General features: G+C 58.5%; 2 protein-coding genes across 3 annotated transcripts; both read left to right on the forward strand.

Annotated features, from left to right (window-relative positions):
- The first annotated feature begins 4,838 nt into the window (after positions 1-4,838).
- On the forward strand, positions 4,839-11,276 carry CSF3R (colony stimulating factor 3 receptor). Of its 2 annotated transcripts, XM_048327377.1 has the most exons (16): positions 4,839-4,956; positions 5,794-5,889; positions 6,186-6,485; positions 6,570-6,693; positions 6,787-6,956; positions 7,668-7,822; positions 7,989-8,148; positions 8,276-8,358; positions 8,459-8,672; positions 8,845-9,033; positions 9,270-9,371; positions 9,639-9,785; positions 9,987-10,127; positions 10,262-10,352; positions 10,511-10,592; positions 10,718-11,276. In XM_048327377.1, the coding sequence occupies exons 2-16, from the start codon at positions 5,820-5,822 to the stop codon at positions 11,099-11,101; spliced, it is 2,412 nt and encodes an 803-aa protein (XP_048183334.1). In that variant the 5' UTR covers positions 4,839-4,956; positions 5,794-5,819; the 3' UTR covers positions 11,102-11,276. The 2 variants fall into 2 exon arrangements, with proteins under 2 accessions (XP_048183334.1, XP_048183335.1); XM_048327378.1 differs by lacking the exon at positions 10,718-11,276 and having other exon boundaries at positions 10,474-10,565.
- A 474-nt stretch (positions 11,277-11,750) lies between these two features.
- Positions 11,751-18,186, forward strand: MRPS15 (mitochondrial ribosomal protein S15). The gene is made up of 8 exons (XM_048327361.1): positions 11,751-11,880; positions 12,749-12,811; positions 13,419-13,494; positions 14,220-14,268; positions 14,813-14,897; positions 15,829-15,887; positions 17,049-17,240; positions 17,988-18,186. Exons 1-8 carry the CDS (start codon positions 11,805-11,807, stop codon positions 18,126-18,128), a joined length of 741 nt encoding a protein of 246 aa, XP_048183318.1. The 5' UTR covers positions 11,751-11,804; the 3' UTR covers positions 18,129-18,186.
- Positions 18,187-18,962: the final 776 nt, after the last annotated feature.

The following is an 18,962-nucleotide window of genomic DNA, read 5'->3' on the forward strand; positions in this document are numbered from 1 at the left end:
CACCTGGATTTTGGCAGCACGGGCAGCTGCCAGGAGCTCATGGAGGTGGCCCAGGCTGCCTGGAGCCCGTGGGAGCAGCATCCAGCGCTCCTGTCTGTGCTTCTGGCCAGCAGAGAGGATTCACTTTGCTTTGTATCTCCTTGGGTTCCTCCTGCAATTTTCATTTCAAAGCCTCTCCTGTCCTACCCGTGTCCCCAGACAGGCCTTGTGGAGCCGCCGAGCTCGAGGCCAAGGTGAGGGGCACTCACAGCCCTCGCAGGCACCAATCCACGCCAAGGACAGGCTGGATCCCTTAAGCCAGATCCCAGAGCCAGGCATGGTGGGGGCTCCAGCTGTAGCAGGAGAGAACTGGGGGAAGGAGAGGGAGAAATTGGATTCAGAGGCAGCAAATGCAGCTCCCCAGAATGGATGTACATTTTCATTATACACTGAGTAATTGGTGGTAATACAAGAGATATGGGCAGTATCATTATAGACCAGGCTGTGCTGGAGATGGATTATCATCATCTGTCATTATCTGGGCTTCCTTGTGGCTGCTAAAATTGTAGAACATGATTTTAATAACCCTGGAAGGCAAGAATCATTTTTCTTTTGTCACTTAACAACTTGGCCTCATTCACTGATACCTTTAAATGAGAAGGGGGGATTAATTTCTCGTGGGATAAATGCAGACCTGGTTGTTTCCTCCTCTCTTCATTTGCAAAGGGGCCCCATCGATGCCTGACAGCTTTCAAGGAAATTGCAGATAATGGGGACAGGATGTCAGTGTGGAGCAGGGGGCACAGGATCACCCGGAGACAGGTGGTGGTGCTGTCACAGTGCCAGCCCTGGGGCCCTTGCCCTGTGCCCCCCAGGCAGGGCACCAATGGCACTGGGAACCACAGCCTGAGCCTCAGGGAGTCTTGGCTAGGAGATTTGGGCAGTGTCAGGGTCGTCAGGGTGGTCCAGGCACCCCAATCTTCAGTCCCATCTCGCAGGGCACAGACACAGCCGTTTTCCAGGAGCCAGGGGAGCTGCGTCACTCCTGACCCCCCTGGACACTGTCAGACTCATTTGTGGGTGTTTCATTTGTCACTCCTTTTGGCCATGGAAAAAGCCAGCAGCAGGAGAGGGACAAATCAAATTACAAGGCAGCTAATGAAAATAATGGGGAATAAAGCACTTTTGGAGGCTGCTTGGTTGGATTCCTATTTCCCTGTGTCACTGGGTTTAAGCGGGGATGTTTATAACCTCACAAAGACATTTCATTGCCTCTGTGATTAGCTCAATTGACCGTGGATTTTTTGACCTGAGCCCTTGGAAGAGAAGTGCCTACTCCAAGTCACATTCCCACCCCACAGCTCGAGCACCTGGAGCCCCCCTGTGCCTTCCAGGGGCCTGGCACTGGCAGCGTGTCCCGGAGTGACACGGACAGGGAATGAAGGGGGTGTTCCTGGGCAGCACAGCCAAGATGGGGGGTTCATATGCCAGGAGCAAGGGGGGAGCAGCTGGGAGAGCTTTGCCCCTTTTCCATGCAATGCTCTGGCCACTCCAGCTACGAGCAGCTGTCAGTGCCTGCCTGGGCTGGCAGCCCCTACCTGCAACTATTGACTCTGAGTAAATAATTCCCAGGTATCCTTTTCTCCTGATAGAAGCTGGGTTTTTTCTATTATTGTCAGAGGTGTTTATTAGAGCAGAAAATAATAGTGCTTTGCTTGCAGCCTGATTGCCAGGAAGTTTCATGAGTGGCCACGCAGCCCCGGCAGCTGGGATCAAACTCAGACGTGTTGCCTGGCACCACGGGCACAGCAGGGTGAGGGGGTGTGGTGGGGGGTGAAAAGCCCCTGCCCTGGCGGTTTGATGGGGGAAATATCAAAGGGAAATTTCTTTTCAGCAGTGGCAGAGGGGGAAGATGCTCCACAAGTCCGAGTTCTGGAGTGACTCAGCAGAAAAGATCAGGAATTTCCAGGAATATGAGGGGTGGGAGGCTGGTACAGGGCTCAGCCAAAGAACATGGGGAGGTTCCCCTGCCACAGACACCTGTGCAACAGAGGCAGGAATTTAGGAGAAAGCAAGTTCTAGGTGGTCCAATGGAAGATCTCTCCCTCTCACCCATCCATCCTGTTGAACCACTCTGCCGAGCTGGAGCTGCATCCCCTTGGCACCACTCTGGCACCTCACAGAGTAGAGATGAATAATGGCAGCACATCCCGTCCCTCCTCCCCCTCCCCATGCCCATCAGGGCCTCCCCGGATCTGCCACACAGAAATTAATCCTCCTGCCTCATTAATTGCAGGAATGTGTCGGGAGCTGTTCAAGGTCAGCCTCTAGGACCCCTGCCATCAATCCTCTCCAATTTGCAGCTGCCTTGCTGGGGAGGAGCCGCCAGTGGCACAGCAGGGACAAGCACCGGGGACATCTCTGGTGTTTGGGTGACCAGAGCCCACAGACACAGGAGGGTCCTGGATGGGCTTCTGTCCCAGGAGTGGCTCCATGCTGGCAGGCTGCCCATGTCCCCCTGTCCCCTGGTGATGCCATCCCGAGCCAAGGGTCCTCTCCTGACCACCTCTGCCCCCCACAGAGTGACTTGATGGGGAGCCCTCTGCTCCCTCCTCATTGCTAATGGCTGAGCAAAGGGGTTGTTCAAATTAACTGCGTTGGGCACCAATTAACCAGCTCTCCTCACCCATTAGAGACTGAAGAAGCTTTTGCACTTAGATTTTGCATCTTACATGATTGGCAATATTCTCTTCTTTTAAGGAATGAAAAGAAGAAAGGGAAAATCCCTTTAGAGGAGCCGGGTTTTGCTGTCTGCGGAGCTGACACACACCAGGAATGTACTTTATTCTGCTTAACAGCAATGATCCACCCGGCAGGGATGGAAACAGAGGCACTGGGAACACAGAGGTAGCTGAGAGCTCCCAGGCACTGAATGTGGGGCTGCTGCCTGTGGACTGAGACCAGAGCTGCCCTCAGGGTCTGGCCATGCCCATGGGCTGCTGCCCAGTGCCATCAGTCCCCATCCTACACCCTGCACCCAGGAAAACCCCGCAGCTGCTTCTCCTTTCCACCTTCCCCCTTGCCTGATGGCCTCAGGCTTGGGAGGCTCTTACATCTGGGAGCCACTGCCCCACCACTCACCCCAAAACCTGCTTCCTGAGCATCCACCCTCCCTCCAAACTGTGCTCCCCTTGCTGTCCTGCACCAAGGCCTGTGTCACCACCTGCCTCTGCACCGTGGGACCCTCTGCCACCCAGCTGGCTCTTGCACCCCAGCAAGAGGGTCGGCCCCGTGCCCTACGCATCCTCCTGGCCCAGCCCCTCTGCCAGGCTGGCTGGGACCCACGGCTCAGGGGTGGCACCCTGCAGCCTGCCTCGTATTCCTGTCTCATCCCAGGGACGGGATCTGTGAGCTTGTGAGCGTGACTCAGAGCCGAAGGGGAACCGAGAGCGCTGTCAGGATGCACGTCTGCTCCATCCCCGCTCGCAGGAGGCTGGCCCGGCAGATTGGCACACTCGAAGCCTCCTGAGACAAGCCCTTTCCCTGCCCGAGGGCAGCCGTGCGCTGGTGTGGGATGCAAGGTCCCCTCCCCACACCGGATCCCACCCTGTGGCGGGGCCCCATCGGCGGCGGGCTCTTGTCGGTGTCCAGCTGGGTGTTTGCAGCGCTACGCCCTCGGTTCCCACGGAGATGCCCACGTCGCCATGGCTACCCATGGACATTCCTGCTCGGCTGGTAAACAGCCCGCACGGCACCAGCTTCCGTCCCGAAGTACTGGGGGTTGCTACACCCCGGGGAACTGTTGCGAGGGCAGCTCCTCCAGACAGTGGGCATCGGCCCCGTGCCTCAGCCCGAGGTGCTGAGCCCCCACTCCACCCCTGCCAGCAGCCAGACCCGTTACAAGCAGGGCAGATTTGGAGGAAAGTGCCTTTGTTTGCACTGTCGGGGCTGTGAGGTCGGTGGTGAGAGCCCCAGGCCATCCCCTCCGGCCAGCGCCCGGCTCTGCAGGAGGCGATGCTAGATGTCCCCAGGATGGTCTCCCACCACACCAAGACACCCTGCTCCCAGGGGGGCTGCTCTGGCAGCGTGGGGCTGTGGGAGCACTGAAGCGTTCCGTGGAGATGAAACACCGCCCCGACCCCAGAGTAAACAGCTCTTTGCACAACAGCCGCCGTGGTTGCGAGAGGTTGTGAGTGTGAGGAGGGTTGAGCAACCCTCTGTTTACCCCCCGTGCCAGCCCCATCCCACCAGACACGGGATTCCCCACCGGGGCTGTGCTCCAGCCTGACACGGGTGGGCACAGCAGCTTGACACGGCCCCGGGCAAGGAGCTGTTTAAATAACACGGGTTAATGGTCAGTACTGGGATATACTGGTGGGAACATCATGTCGTGGGCTGCCCTTGGGCATCTTGCGCACTGCTCACCCTGGAGCAAGCTGGACTACGTGGATGTGGACACAGACACAGGCTTGGGGATGTGAGCTGCTCGCAGGTGGCATCACACCGTGCTGGCAGCCACGGCTGGGTTTGCCTCCTGCCCCTTGAGTTGCTCACTCCCTGGCCAGTGGCCTCCTGCCACATCCACGCTCCTCTGCCGTGTCCCCCAGCCCAGGCCGGTGGCCCCACGGCAGTTGCAGTAAGGAACTGTCTGTGCCACATCCCGGCTGTGCCAGGTCCGGCCGCTGGAGCGGGCAGGGTGGAGGCCGGGCGCTGCTCGGGGTGTCTGCGTCCCCTGGGCTTTCCTGCTTGCGGCGAGCGAGGGGGTCGCAGACTTCAGGGAAGTGTTTTGCAATCACCTTCTTCAGAGCGTCACAGCAACTAACGGCCCTGGTTTTGAGGAACTAACGGGGAAAGCAGCATGTTAGCAAACAGGCTGAGCACGGCCAGCCGCCGGCAGCCGGAGCCCCGTGCTCGGAGCCGGCGGTGAGCGGCAGCCGGACGCACCGGACACGGAGGAGAGGCAGGAATGGAGGCGAGGTAGGGATGGAGGTGAGGTAGGGGTGGGTGCGTGGTGCTGAGGTCTCACTGAGCAGCACCTTGTCTGTGGCTGCTCTCCCCAGTCCCTGCTTGGGACAGGCGCACATGCCGAGTGCTCAGGGGTTGCCGCTGTCCCACTTCCCACACTCGAGTGCTTTGTCTCCCTCTGGATGTTGGCTTGGAGAGTGAGGAGCTGTGGGCACCCGGAACTGGGCACAGTGTGGGCAGCCCCTCCGAACTGTGTCTGGGACCCACCCGGGGCAGAGGATGCGGGCAGAGGCGGCCGGGCAGGGGCAGAGGCAGCCACCGCTCCTAGGGCCGTTCCCAACAGCAGGCGGGGGATGCAGCCGACGGGGGCAGCCGTGGCGGGCGTGGGCAGGACCCCGCAGCTCCGGCCAGTCCCGCTCTGCTGCTGTCGGTCACTCACTTCCCTCTCCCAGCTTATCGCCCTCCGCCGTCCCAGCGCTCACCCGCCCTCAAACCGCAAATCTCTGCCCGGCAGCGGCTGGAGATAGTGGAGATAAAATCAGCCCGTGCCTGCGGCCGGGCACAGGGTGCTGTGCCCGGGATGGCGTGCGGGGCCGGGACGGTGACGGCGGTGTGGAGAGACCCGCGTTGCGGGGTCTCTCCGCTGCGCTTCCCACGCCGGCGGCTGTGGCAGCGCGGGCGCCGAGCGGGGGGCGGAGGTGTCAGAAGGGCTGCGGGGCCGGGCTGACGCTGACAGCGAAAGGACATTCTGCTCCAGGAAGCGCCGGTGACAATGGAGCCCGGCTCCTTCAGCCCACCTCGTCCCCAGCCCTTGCCGACCCCCAGAACAAGCCGCTTTCTCCGCTCCAGGTGATGCCAAAGCCACGGAGGAGACCATGGCCAGACGCGGTGCTGGGACACCTTTCCTGCTGCAGCTCTCCCTGCTTCTGCTCCTCCACCTGGGCGGTGAGTGCGGTCCATCCTGTCCTGTCCCACAGCCACGCCATCCCCGGCACCCTGCGCCCCAGCCGGGCTGGCCGGGGCCACGGGGCAGGCAGGAGCGGCGGCAGCGCAGCAGGCGCGGGCAGGATGGGGCCTGGCATGTGCCGGTGGCTTGCCCAACGCTCGGCTCTTCCTCTCCAGGGCTGGGGGGGCCCATCTAAGGGAAGAGGCTCCTCCCTGTGTCCCGCCTGGGCACTGAGGAGCTGAGATGGCTTTGTCACAGCTGTGCCCAGGATGTGACACGCTTTTCTTGCCTGCAGGGACACTGGGCTGCGCCTCGGTGGCTGTGGGCTCGCCCATTGTGCCCCTGGGCTCGGCTGTCACAGCGTCCTGCACCATCCAGAGAGAGCTCTGCCGTGGCTTGGAGCAGGGGAAGGTCCGGATCATCTGGATGCTGGACAACAAGCTTGTGGCCGGGAGCCAGCGCCAAGGTCCAGGGGGCACGGAGGTGTCCAACCTCACCCTGCCCCGGTTCAACCACACACAGGCCAGGCTGTGGTGCTGTGTGGAGTGGAATGGGACCAAGCAGCGCATTGGCATGGCCGAGATCAGGGCGGGCTGTAAGTCTGCTGCCAGCATGGGTCACCCTCCTCCCCAGAAGGGACGGGCACTTGCTCAGGCTCTTCCCTGCTGTTCTCCCCCAGACCCTCCTGCAAAGCCCCTCAACCTCAGCTGTGTCCTGAACCTCAGTGACTACGGGCTGACGTGCCGGTGGGAGCAGGGAACCGACAGCCACCTCCCCACCAGCATCGTGCTGAAGTGCGCCGGGTAAGTCCCGGGACCACGGTCCCCTGCTAAACCCCATAGCAAGCCTCGTCCTCTGCCAGAGGGACCCCGAGCCCACTGCTCTGGCTGCCACAGGAGCAGAGCCCAGGTGGTGACGGGCTGCACCCCGCAAGGAGGGCACAGCCACTGCACGGTGCCACGCCGGCTGCTCCAGCTGTACCGGCAAATGGAGATCTGGGTGTCTGCCACCAACGCCCTGGGCACAGCCGAGTCAGAGCATCTCTGCATCGACCCCATGGACGTGGGTGAGTGACGGTGCAGAGGTCAGGGGCCAGGGAAGCTCATCACCGGTGACAGGGGTATTAAAGCGCCATTAAAGCACGTCGGGCTTTGAGGTCACATTTTACGGGCAGGTTCCATGATGAATGTCCTGCCGGGATGAATCGGTGCCAGCGCTGCGTTACAGACAGAGCAGTGCGTGCGGCGGGTTACGAGCTGCCAGTTGACCTGCTGCACTCCACAGCTCCTCCAGCAATTGATTACCCATTTATTCAGGAGGTCTATTAATAATGGATCCAGTGCCTATAAACTATTTATAAAGGGAGCCTTCCCAGATGCAGAGACTTATCCTCCCTGATCTGAGGCTGGGGAAAGACTGCCCAGGAACCAGCTGAGCCCTCCCATGGCTGTGCCACGCTCTCACCCCCGAGCAGACCCAAATGTAGGGTGTTCCAGACACCAGGCCCCATGGAATCTGTTTTCTCTGCACAGGTGTTAATGCAGAGCAGTGCCAGCATTGCACTCACTACCATTACCCATTCCCAAGCAGTGGCACATGCCAGCTCCTGTCCCTTGCCACCAGCCATTCTCCTAAATGTTTTGGGGTGGTTTCCCCCCATTTATTACTGCAGCACCCTGGCTGCAGCTCCTGGCATTAATAACAGGCACATGTGAGGACGTGGCTCTGGGCACTGCCCACCACACACGTCTCCAGCTCTCCCCTGCTCTTCCTACAGCCAAGCTGGACCCCCCAACCCTGCAGAGCATCCAGTCCATTCCCTTCCAGACCGACTGCATCGCCCTGGCCTGGGATGTGGCGCGGGGCACAGAGCACATGGAGCTGCAATGTGAGCTGCGCTACCGGGCACCCGAGGACCCTGCCTGGGTCCTGGTGAGTGCCGCTGGGGCAGTGGGACCGGGCAGCAGCCGGGACCCTCCCTCTGCTCCAAGCAGTGGGAGCGCCATGTGGGAGTGGGACGGCAAAGTGTCCCCCCGCGCCCACAAGAGCCCCTGCCCGAGGCAGGAGCCAGCACAGCCCTCGTTCTGGCTGCCACCAGGTCACCGGTATCATCGGCCGGGCCGGCACCGCGCAGCGCTGCGGCTTCCTCTTTGGCACACAGTACCACTTCCAGATGCGGTGCCGGCGGAGCTCAGCGTCGGCACTGGCCTACTGGAGCGAGTGGAGCCCGGGCAGGAACTACACCACCCACGAGAAAGGTGCGTGTGAGTCACCCAGGGGGTCCCCTCTGCCCGAGCAAGCGGCACAGCACTGAGGGCAGGCGGCACAGCGCTGGGGGCACAGCCACGCTGGCCCCTCAGCTTCTGCCATCCCCCCCCGTTGCAGCCCCCACAGGAAAGCTGGACGCGTGGTGGGAGGCTCAGCCGGCCGGGGCAGGGGAGCCGCTGGAGGTGCAGCTGCGCTGGAAGGTGAGCAGGGGCGGGCGAGGGGCGCGGGAGCTGCCGGGGCATTGCCCTGGGGCCTGAGATCCCCGCAGGGACTGACATCCGCACCCCCTGCCCCACCCAGGCCCCACGGCAGCGGGAGGCCAACGGGAGAGTGCTGGGGTACCGCGTCACCCTGAGCCCCCGGAGGAGGGGCAGGGACCCCTCCACCATCTGCAACACCACCCACACCCAGTGCAACTTCTCGGTGCCCGCGAGGACCAGGAGGGTCTATCTCTCAGCCTACAACGCCGCCGGCGAATCGGCACCAACCGAGGTCGTCCTCCTACAGAGGAAAGGTGAGGGCAGTGCCCGAAACCTCCGCGTGTCCCCCGGGGCTGTGCTTCCCTCGAGCAGACTGCCGTGGGCTGCACAGGCAAGGAGAGGGCAGATTCCAACCCGGGGCGCACAGGGGGTGATGTGGGAGAGGTGCTCCCCTCTCCCATCATCCCGGCTGCTTGTTCCATGCAGGTCAGCCCCTGTCCGGGCTCCGGGCCGTGCCCGGGGACGAGCACAGCCTCTGGGTGCACTGGGAGGCACCGCTGGCCCCAGTGATCGCCTACGTCCTGGAATGGCAGCGGGTGACAGCAGAGCCTGGGCACTGCAGCGCGTGCTGGCAGATGGAGCGTGATGGGGCAGCCACCACAGCCCTTATCCAGGGTAAGCGGGGGCTGCCAGGGGACCCTGACCCCCGGACATCTGTCCCAGGGGGCTGGCACCCATCCTGACCAAACCAGGACCAAGCCCTGGCCCCAGCCCACCTCCCACCCTCCCTCCTTCCTCTGGATCCACCCCCAGGGTAGGTGGGCTGGTGCCGTGGGGCACAGGCAGGGGCAGCTGAGGGGTCTCAGCAGCCAGTGCCCCGAACTCCCAGCCCCCTCTGCTCTCTGTTGTAGATGGCATCAAGCCTTTCCAGCTGTACAACATCTCACTGTACCCCCTCTATGAGGACACTGTCGGGGTGCCCATCCACACCACAGCCTACTCGCAGCAGAAGGGTACGTGGGAAGGGTGCCCCACCACCAAGACTTTGCCCTTCCAAAAGGAGGAACACCCCCTCCCCCATGTACCCCTAATCCAGGAGCTGTGCCAAAGAGCTCAGCTTGAGGGGCTGGATCTGTCTCGTCTCTGAAGGTGCTCTCAGCTCCCCCACAGCGTGGGCAGGTCCTGATGCCCACACCTCGGGAGTGGGACCCCCCCACCAGTTCCCACCCGAGGCAGTGGCTCTGCTCAGCACCTGGTCCCCCTTGTCCTGCTCTTTCCAGCACCATCCTATGCCCCAAAGCTTCACCTCAGGAGGATCAGCAAGTCAGAGGCCGAGCTGTGCTGGGAGCCACTGCCAGTGGATATGCAGAATGGCTTCGTCACCAGCTACACCATCTTCTGGGCCAACAGCATTGCTGATGTGGCCAGTGAGTTTTGCCTGCAGCACCAGTGACCTTCCCCTCTGTCCCACGTTGACATGTTGGGTGGGGATATCAGCAGACCCTGTGTCCTTCTCAGAGAGGGTCAGGGAGTTGTATGGGTGTCTCACAGGGCCCTGGCCAGCAGAGATCCAAGGGGCTGTGCAGGTGAGGGGATTCCACCACACCAACAGCCCCGTGTGTCCCCAGGTGCCACCGTGAATCCTTCCCTCAGCTCCTTTGTCATCCGGGGGCTGAAGCCATCGACCCTGTACAAGGTGCACATCATGGCATCCACGGCCGCCGGCGGCACCAATGGCACCAGCCTGACCCTGGTGACCACAGTGCTGGGTGAGGGGTGCAGCCACTCGGGGCGGGGGGGAGATGGGAGGGGACCCACAGACCCTGGTCCTGCCCTGGCCTCATGGCACAGCACAGCTGGCAGTGCCCACTGCAGTTCCCTGTGACCCTGTCCCACTTCCCAGATGACACTGAGATCCAGTTCCTCTTCCTGACCCTGGGGCTGATCTTTGTCCTGTTCATGGTGTTGCTCATCTGCTTCCAGAAGAACGAGCGGTGAGTAGCAGAGCCCCGCCCCAGGCTGGGCTGCCGGTGGGACAGGGTGGTCTGCGGGAGTGCTGACATCCCTCCAGGAGCCTGGCGGGAGCCAGTCCAGCACTGAGGCCACCCATTCCAGCCCGCCTCGCTGAGTCCTCTCATCCCGTGGTCCCCAGGATGAAGGAGCAGCTCTGGCCCAGTGTCCCCGACCCTGCCAACAGCAGCCTGGGCAAGTGGGTGCCGGCAGCGGCGCCGCAGGTGAGACCGGCCGGCTGCTCCCTGGCCCCCCAGTGCCCACCCTGCACATGGCCCCGGGGCGCGAGGCCACGGTGAGGGACAGCAGGGGCAGATGGCACCGGCTGTGACCTCCCTCTGGTCCCCAGGAGCCGATCCAGGTCCCCGCCGCGAGGGAGCCCGGCCCGGCCGCCATCTCCACGGTCACCGTGCTGGAAGGGGAACCGGGGAAGCAGCCGGGGAAGGAACCCCCCGCCCTGCTCGTCGCCCTCCCGGCGGTGACCCGGCCCTACGTGCGGCAGGAGGGTCCCGGGGAGCCCGTGCAGTATGCGCGGGTGGGGGGCGCGGGGTACCGGGGGCAGCGGCTGCTCCCCGAGCCTGGTCCTCGATTCTACGAGAACCTGCGGGGCCGCGGGGACGGCGGCGGCGCGGGGGACTGGGGGTTCCCCGAGGAGCCCCCCGCCACCTTCCCGCTGCTGCAGGGGCTCCGCATCGGCGGGGCCGAGGAGCTGCACGAGTGCCGGGCGGACTAGCGCGGGATGGAGCCGGGCAGCGACACCGGGTCCTCCAGAGGGAGCCCCGGGATGCGGGGACCACTCGCGGGGTTCCAGCCGCACCCCGGGGCGCTGCCCGGCTCCACCCCGTTCTGTGTGTGTGCCCCCTCCCGACTCTTTCCCTCCGAAATAAACGGAGACGTGTTGAGAACAACCCGGGCGCCTCTGCGGGAGCCCGGGGATGGGGATGGGGACGCGATCGGGGACGGGAACGGGACCGGGACGAGACCGAGACAGGGATATAGGGATTGGGACGGGACCGGAACCGGGACCGGGACAGAACGAGTATCGGGACCGGGACGAGGACGGGGACAGGTAGGGGACGAAACCGAGACGGGGACGGGGACGGAGATGGAGATGGAGACGGGATCGGGACGGGGACGGGGACGGGAACGGAGGTGGAGATGGAGATGGAGATGGAGATGATGGAGATGGGAGATGGAGATGGAGATGAGATGGAGACGGGACCGGGACGGGGACGGGAACGGGGACAGGACAGGGACTGGGACAAGGACGGGGACAGGGAGGGGTCCGGGACCGGGACGAAGACGGGGAGGGGACCGGAATCCGGGACAGCCATCGACGCGCTCGGCGCTCGCTCCCTCCGCCCTGTCTCGGCACTCGCCAGTCGCGCCTGGGCAAGATGGCGGCGCCCATGGCGGCGTGCCGGTGAGCGCGGGCCATGCTGGCGCTGCTGGGCCGCGGCCTGGCGGGGCCGGCCCGTGCCGGGGCCGCCGTGCTGGGCAGGGCAGAGCCCGGTGAGGGACGCGGGGGGCTCGGGAGGCCGCTGGGAGGGAGGGTGGAAAGGAAAGCGAGACCCGCTGGAGGAATTGGGGAGCAGCCGGGTCGGGGCCGGGATGGGAGCTGAGGATGCGGGGAAAGGGGCGGTCTCGGGGTCGGGGGTGGCCGGGGGTCACTCAGGGGACCACACACCGGCCCCGTGGTCTGTCCCCGCTGAAACGAGACAGGGGACCGGGTGACCTTGGGGGTACCCGGGGTGCGGGCAGGGTCCCGGCGGTCCCTTGGAACGCCCTTGGAGCGGCGGTGGCCGAGCCGGGCACAGGTGAATGGCCAGAAGCAGGTCCTGATTCCAGCAGCAGGGCCCTGGAAGAGCAGCTGGAAGAGTTTGTTCTTGAAAGGTCAAAGAATGAGGAAGTCCTGGCTGGTGATGATATTCCCGTCTGTACCGAGCTGTGTCAGACAAAGGTTGTCCCCGGGCTTTCCCCAGGTGTCTCTGCCCCTGAGGTCTGACACTGGGGTGGTCCAGAGCAGCCCCTCCACGTCGCTCATGAGACTGAATTAATTGAGCAGTTAATTGAGCAGTTTAAACCCTCTAAATGAGCACATTTGCACAGGGAGCCCTCACAGCTCTCAGTGTGTGCAGTCTGTTCTGCCGCTCCGGCCTCAGCATTTGCTCACTCTCAAGCGGCACAGCTTGGTTTGTTTTAGCACCTTGTGAGAGCCACTCTGAACTATCCCACACTGCTCTGGGACTAAAGATGTGTCTGATCACTGATCACCTCAGAGGCTCAGTGCTCTGACCTCAGACAGACTGAGCAGCATCTGACACGTACAGAGCTGGAGAAGTGCACGCAAGGCTGATGTCTCTCTGTTTCTCCCACTCAGTCTGCAGTCCTGTGCTCCAGGCAGCCAGGGGTTATGCCAGACGTGTGACAAGGAAGAGGAAAGGTACGTCAAGATCCACAGGACCAAATGTTTTACTGTTGACATGCTCAGAGTTGTATCCTCATGGCACAGAAATCATTCCAGAAATAGTTCCTTGCAAGCTCAGAAGTTACTCAGAAGATTCCTCTCCTCCTGAATGTGGGGAGATGAATGATTGTCAGTAGCAGGAGATCTGTGAGGGTCAGGAGGCCCTGGCACAGGGTGCCCAGAGAAGCTGTGGCTGCCCCTGGATCCCTGCAAGTGTCCAAGGCCAGGCTGGATGGGGCTTGGAGCAACCTGGGACAGTGGAAGGTGTCCCTGCTCATGGCAGGGGGTGGAATCAGATGGGCTTTAATGTCCCTTCCAGCACAAACTGTTATGGTATTCTGTGGCCTCTGAGCTCGGTGGATTGTTGTAAATACATGTACACCATATTGTAAGTCCAGAGTGCTGAAGGGAAGAGACTGAACCTATTTTTCTCACTCCGTTCCTGCCATCTTGGCTGAATCTGCTCAGTTCTTATTTGGAGCACACAGTCAGTTTCCTTCAGAACATGTTTCCTCTGATCTGATTTGCAAGGTCAGAGCTCTGATTTTGTCCTGCTCTTCCTCAAATGTTTCTCTCTTTGTAGACATCCCCAGCCATCTGGATGACCTCCCTCCCACCTTGCTGAAGAAGGATTATGCCAATCTCCCGATAATGAACAGGTATGAACAGGGAGAGGGAATGGCTGCTCACTGCAGGGGTTTGTATCTTACATATAACCATGGTATGTGGAAGTTGTCACCTGCTCACTAATTAATTGTTAATGCTCTGTGGGCACAAAAATTGCAAAGTCAGTTGGAAAGTCAAATTTACAGACACAGTCAGTGGTCAGGGCTTGATTGTTTACTCCGTGTGAGCTCGAATGCTGGTTGCCCACGTGCTCTGTGGGCTTTGTAGTCCATGGGGAAAAAAAAGGAAATAATCTTGAAATACTGGAAATAGTCATCTTGCAAATAATCTGTGCCTGTCTTGAACTCAGGTGATGGAGAGTGTCATTAAACAACTCAACATGAACTCAACTGCTGCTGAATTTGGGATCTGGGGCTCAGCACTGTTGTGCTCTGATGCAGAGCTGCTCCTGTGTGGTGCAGGGAGGGCCCCCAGTGGCCCGACTGTGACTTTCACTGATCTCTGAAGGAGCCAGTCTTAAAATGAAATATTTTTGCAGCAAAACTGCTCCATACTCCTGTAATCTGAGCCATGATTTTGCTTAGGAGTGTGAGCACCAGTTTATGGCTGCCAGGTTTGGGAGGGGAGGAGAGTCCCTGTAAATTTGTAGAGTAAATTAAAGCTGAGAAAAGTGAGTATGTTCTGAGAACCTGAGCTCATTTCTGTTGTTAAATAGACTTGTTTCTAGTTTATAAGCTAATTTGCCATCTCCTTGCAGTGTGGATGATGTAGTGAAACGGCTGTTGTCCCTGGAAATGGCAAGCCAGGTCAGTGTCATTCTGCTTGCTTGAAAAAAAATAGATTTAATGAACACCTTTATGTGAGACTTGTCTATGTTGTTAAATGTCTTTCACTTACTGTATTTTTAAGTGACTGTAAATCTGGGGTGATGAAATACATTACAGTGATAAGTCTGGTTTGCTCTTAAAATTTATCACACAGTCTTCTTTATGGTAACAATTGCATGTGAAAATGAGAGAAGAAAGTACTCAGGGGTGACAGGGCAATGAGCTGTTCTGTAGCTGCTCGTGGCCGACCCCCTCTGTTCTAGAAACCACTGCATGGGACAGCAGATGCTCATCGAGTTATTTTTACTTTCCATATGCCCAGAAAACAAATTAAACAGGTATGAAAGTGGCACAAAGATCTCACCATTCTTCTATGCTTGCCACTTGAGCTTGAAGAGATGCAAAAGCACTGAGTAAAGGTCTGAATTACAAAGCCTTTATCTGGGTGTTTGGGAAGAGAGCTGAGTGTCTCTGACCTCTGCTGTTCCTGAGACAGTGACAACCTCTTTTCTGTGACCCACAGAAGGAGAAGATGAAGGTAAAGACACAGCAGCTGGTGGAGAAGGTCAGGAGGTCTCCCAATGACAGTGGCTCCTTTGAGGTGCAAGGCAAGTTTGAAAAGGGAAGGATGTTGTTGGCAGATGAAACATCTCTGCTTCTGTTCAGCTGTTCCCACCCCAGCACTTCCAGTTTGCTGTATAATTCAGGAGAATCTCCTCCAGGAGAGCCCCTGGGAGGCAGGGAGCCTGCAGGATGCCCTGCAGGACTGCTCCAGGTCTGGAAGACTTGCAGAGGCTGCTGGGGTACTTCCAAATTGCTGCTCCACATCCACCCTCCAAAGGCAGAGTGTGCATTATTCTGCTTGGAGTGCTTCTGTGACATGAAGCACTGAGCTGCAACTGTTACCAAAATGAGCCAAATTCAGCCATGGAACCCAGATTTTTCTCTGCATCGGAGAGCTGTGACTGAAGCACAGTGGGGACAGTGCAGGGACAAAGGCCATGTTGCACTGACCAACGCTGACCACCCCTTTGTCATCAGTAAAGCCCTTTGGTTCTGCAGGATGCCACCAACCCCTCCCTCCAGAGGGACATGGCTGCTGCGCTTGGAAAAAAAAACCTTTAGTGCTGTCTGCTTCCCCAGAGCTTAAATCCCGTGAGGTGAAATGGATGTCAAATCACTGGGAATTGAATCAGTGCAAGAGGAACAAATTCACAGATAAATTTATATGATGTGTTGCTAAAATCTTACCCTCTCATTAAGCAGCCTCATAACAGTCACAGCTCTGCAGGTTGTGTGTTGTGGGTTGTTGTGCTCTGTCCAGTGGGCAGTGGGGAGTGGCTGGTGTGGGCAGTGCTTGTTGGGGACAGTGTTTCCTGTGGGCACTGTTCTGCCGTGGGCAGTCCCTGCTGTGCTGCTGTGGGTACCTGCAGGAGCAACAGTGCTCAGCTGGCAGCTTGAGGCAAGGCAGATGAACGTGGATCAGCTGGGAAAGCTGCTGCTCTCACACAGCTTCTCTCTCTCTCTGTTCTTTTACAGTTGCTATTTTGACTGCCAGGATACGCACGCTCGAGGAGCACCTCCAGAGGCATCCCAAGGTAACTCGTGGATCTGAGTCCACACACAGCAGCCGCTCAGGTGGTTTTCTCAGTTTATAACAAAAGGATTTTAATGCTGGGGATTATGGCATTCCTAAGGAGGTTTATAAAATAGTTACAGCTGTTCCATGGTGCCAGTTTGGGGAGCTGCAGGCTCAGGCACAGCTGGATTTTCGCCGACTCCGTGTTCCGGTTTGTTACTGTAGTGGAGGAAATGGCTGAGCAAATTCCTTTGGGCAGAGTTGAGCTCCGTTTCTCATCACTGCAGATGTGGCTTCACAACTTAGTTTTCACTAATTAATGAAGGCAGCTGCAGTAATAAGCAAAGAGCAAAGTCCGTGCTTGTTCTGCTCATGGAAATGTTTGGTGGACAACGCTGTGTGAATGTGCCACTTCCCTGCCTGCAGCAGCCTGGGTTCAGGCCCAAATTTGAGACATCTCGACTGAATTTATGAACAAGAGATATTAAAGATTCTTTATGCAGGGCAAAAGGTGGGAAATGGATTGATAACTGCATCTGAAAGAAGTGCACAATTGTTACTCATGAAAACTTGAAGGGTACAGGGGAATAGAATTAAGCTTTCTATGACAAGCCAGAAGCTGTACCAGGAGTTGCAGCAAAGAGACCTTTTGTAATTCCTTGGCTGAAGCCCGTTCTTTACACAAATCACTCATATAGGACAGGGAGACGTCTCCCATGACCTGCCCGGACTGGTGTGGCTCAGGCTACACTTGTGCCCTTCCAGAGAACAACCAGACAGTCAGAGCCAAGTCACAGATTATTTTCATATTTAATTTCTGGCGAAACAAAGGTAAATGCTTCTGTGTTATTCTGAAGCAGCACACTTCAGGGGAAGTAGGTTTTAGCCAGAAGACCTTCCCTGCAGCTTTGGCACAAACTGTACACAAGCTGAAAACAGTCTTCAGGGAAAGTGGAGCCATGAAACAGAGAAAGCAATTCCAGTGCAAAGTAAATGATATCTCCTTGGATCATCTTGTGCTGACCTGATGTACTCGCAGCATCTGCCAACAGAAATTGTTCTAAGACTCTGTCCTTAACCTGATCGTTCCCTTTCAGCCAAAATGTGGTCTGTTCTCAGTAATTTATTGGAATGGCAGGACAGTCTGTCTGCAGTGGAGTGAACGTTGGGTGCTTTGCAGGACAAAAGTAACCGTCGGTGCATGCTGATGGATCTGGACCGGCGGAGGAAGATGCTGGGGTACCTGCGCCGGGTGAACTACAGCACCTTCGAGAGCACCTGCAAACAGCTGGACATCCAGTACAGCCCCCCCCAGCCCTACATCCGCCGTGTCACCAAGCGCTGGCTGGTCAAGAAGGCTCTCTGCATCAAGGTACAGAGCAGGCTGGACAGGGAAGAACCCCTCTGTAGAAGTTAGAAGTGACTGATAGCTGAGTCCTCCTAAGCCAGGCTTTGACTTTGATCCTGTCTCTAGAGAACTGCCTGAGCTCAGCCAAGGGCTCCATGGGGGACATTTATGTCATGGGCACTGACACATGCTTTACTCAGGCACTTTGGGATGGGCTACTGGTTTGCTCAAAAATGTTTTATTCAAACCAGCTTTTTTCTCAAATGCTGGTATGGGAACTGATATATGAGATAATTTGATGGCAGTTTGGAACAGAAGCGTGGGTGCACCCACTGTCTGCCCTGATTTGCTCAGAATATATGGGTGTAACTGCTGCGTGCAGTAGATCTTGGTGTAACTGAGCAGAACCAAAAGCTGGACGTGCCTTTGGTTTGTAAATGCTAAATTTCAGTCCAGTGAAATTACAACCAAAGGACTGGACCAAAGGTGTCCAAGGAATGACTAGATATGGCACTCAGTGCTCTGGTCTGGTTGACAAAGTGGGGATCGGTCACAGGTTGGACTCTGGTCTCAGAGGTCTTTTCCAACCTGAATGATTCAGTGATTCTGTGACTGGGTGGCTGTAACAGAGTAATCCCAGATGGTTCTCTGGAGCAAGGAAGGCACAGAGGGAGGATTTGATCTGGCTCCTGCTGGAACCGCTCTGCCTGCAGCAGACAGCCTGGGGAGCAGCTCTGCAGGCAGCTCTATCTCTCCTTTCTGCTTCCACAGGTATTCCAGGAGAAGCAGAAGCTGAAAGCAGCAGAGAGGCTGAAGCAGAGGAGAGAGTGGCAGGCGAGAGCAAGGGCAGCACAGGCACGGCAGGAGAAGCAGGTGCAAGAGAAGCAGGCACAGGAGGGGACTCCTGTGTAGTGGCACAGCCAGGCTGGCACAGCCAGGCTGACAATAAACACCTGCCCAAAGACCTCAAGCCTCTGCTCATGTGATGTGGTCTGCGCCGTTCTGAGCACCTGGGAAGGGTAGCGGGTGGTTTAAGTGGTTTAGAAGTTTAATTTCAGGCCAGGTGCTGGGTAGGTCACTCTGTGAGGCAGGTCTGTCAGTGGGAAGAGCTCAAGGGCTGCCTGTGTCCTGTCAGCACAGCCAGCCCAGAAGTTTGTGCTGTCACATTTTCTTAGATATTTATAAACTGAAGCTTAAGACATTTAGATTGGACATTATGAATAAATCTTTCCCTGTGAGGGTGGAGAGGCCCTAGCACAGGGTGCCCAGAGAAGCTGTGGCTGCCCTATCCGTGGAAGTGCCCAAGGCCAGGCTGGACACTGGGGCTTGGAGCAACCTGGGACAGTGGAAGGTGTCCCTGCCAGGGCAGGGGTGGCACTGGATGGGCTTTAATGTCCCTTCCAACCCAAATCATTCTGTACATGCACAGGGATCGTGCTTGTGTGCCAGGATGATCCACACATAGTCTGGGACAATGTGCACATGGATCGGGATGCTCTGCACACGCAGTGGGGATGATGCCCACACAGACGGGGAGGATGCACATGCGGACCAGGGACGATGCACACAGGAACTGGGACGATGCGTGCAGGGACTGGGGTGATGGGAACACTCAGACCAGGATGACGGGAACGCGCACCACGGACTGTGCGCACACGGACTGGGATGCTGCGCACACTCAGACTGGGATAATGGGAACACGCACCGCGGACGGTGCGCACACGGACTGGGATGCTGCGCACACTC

The sequence above is a fragment of the Corvus hawaiiensis genome, chromosome 23 (assembly GCF_020740725.1).
Source record: "Corvus hawaiiensis isolate bCorHaw1 chromosome 23, bCorHaw1.pri.cur, whole genome shotgun sequence".
Classification (NCBI taxonomy): domain Eukaryota; kingdom Metazoa; phylum Chordata; class Aves; order Passeriformes; family Corvidae; genus Corvus; species Corvus hawaiiensis.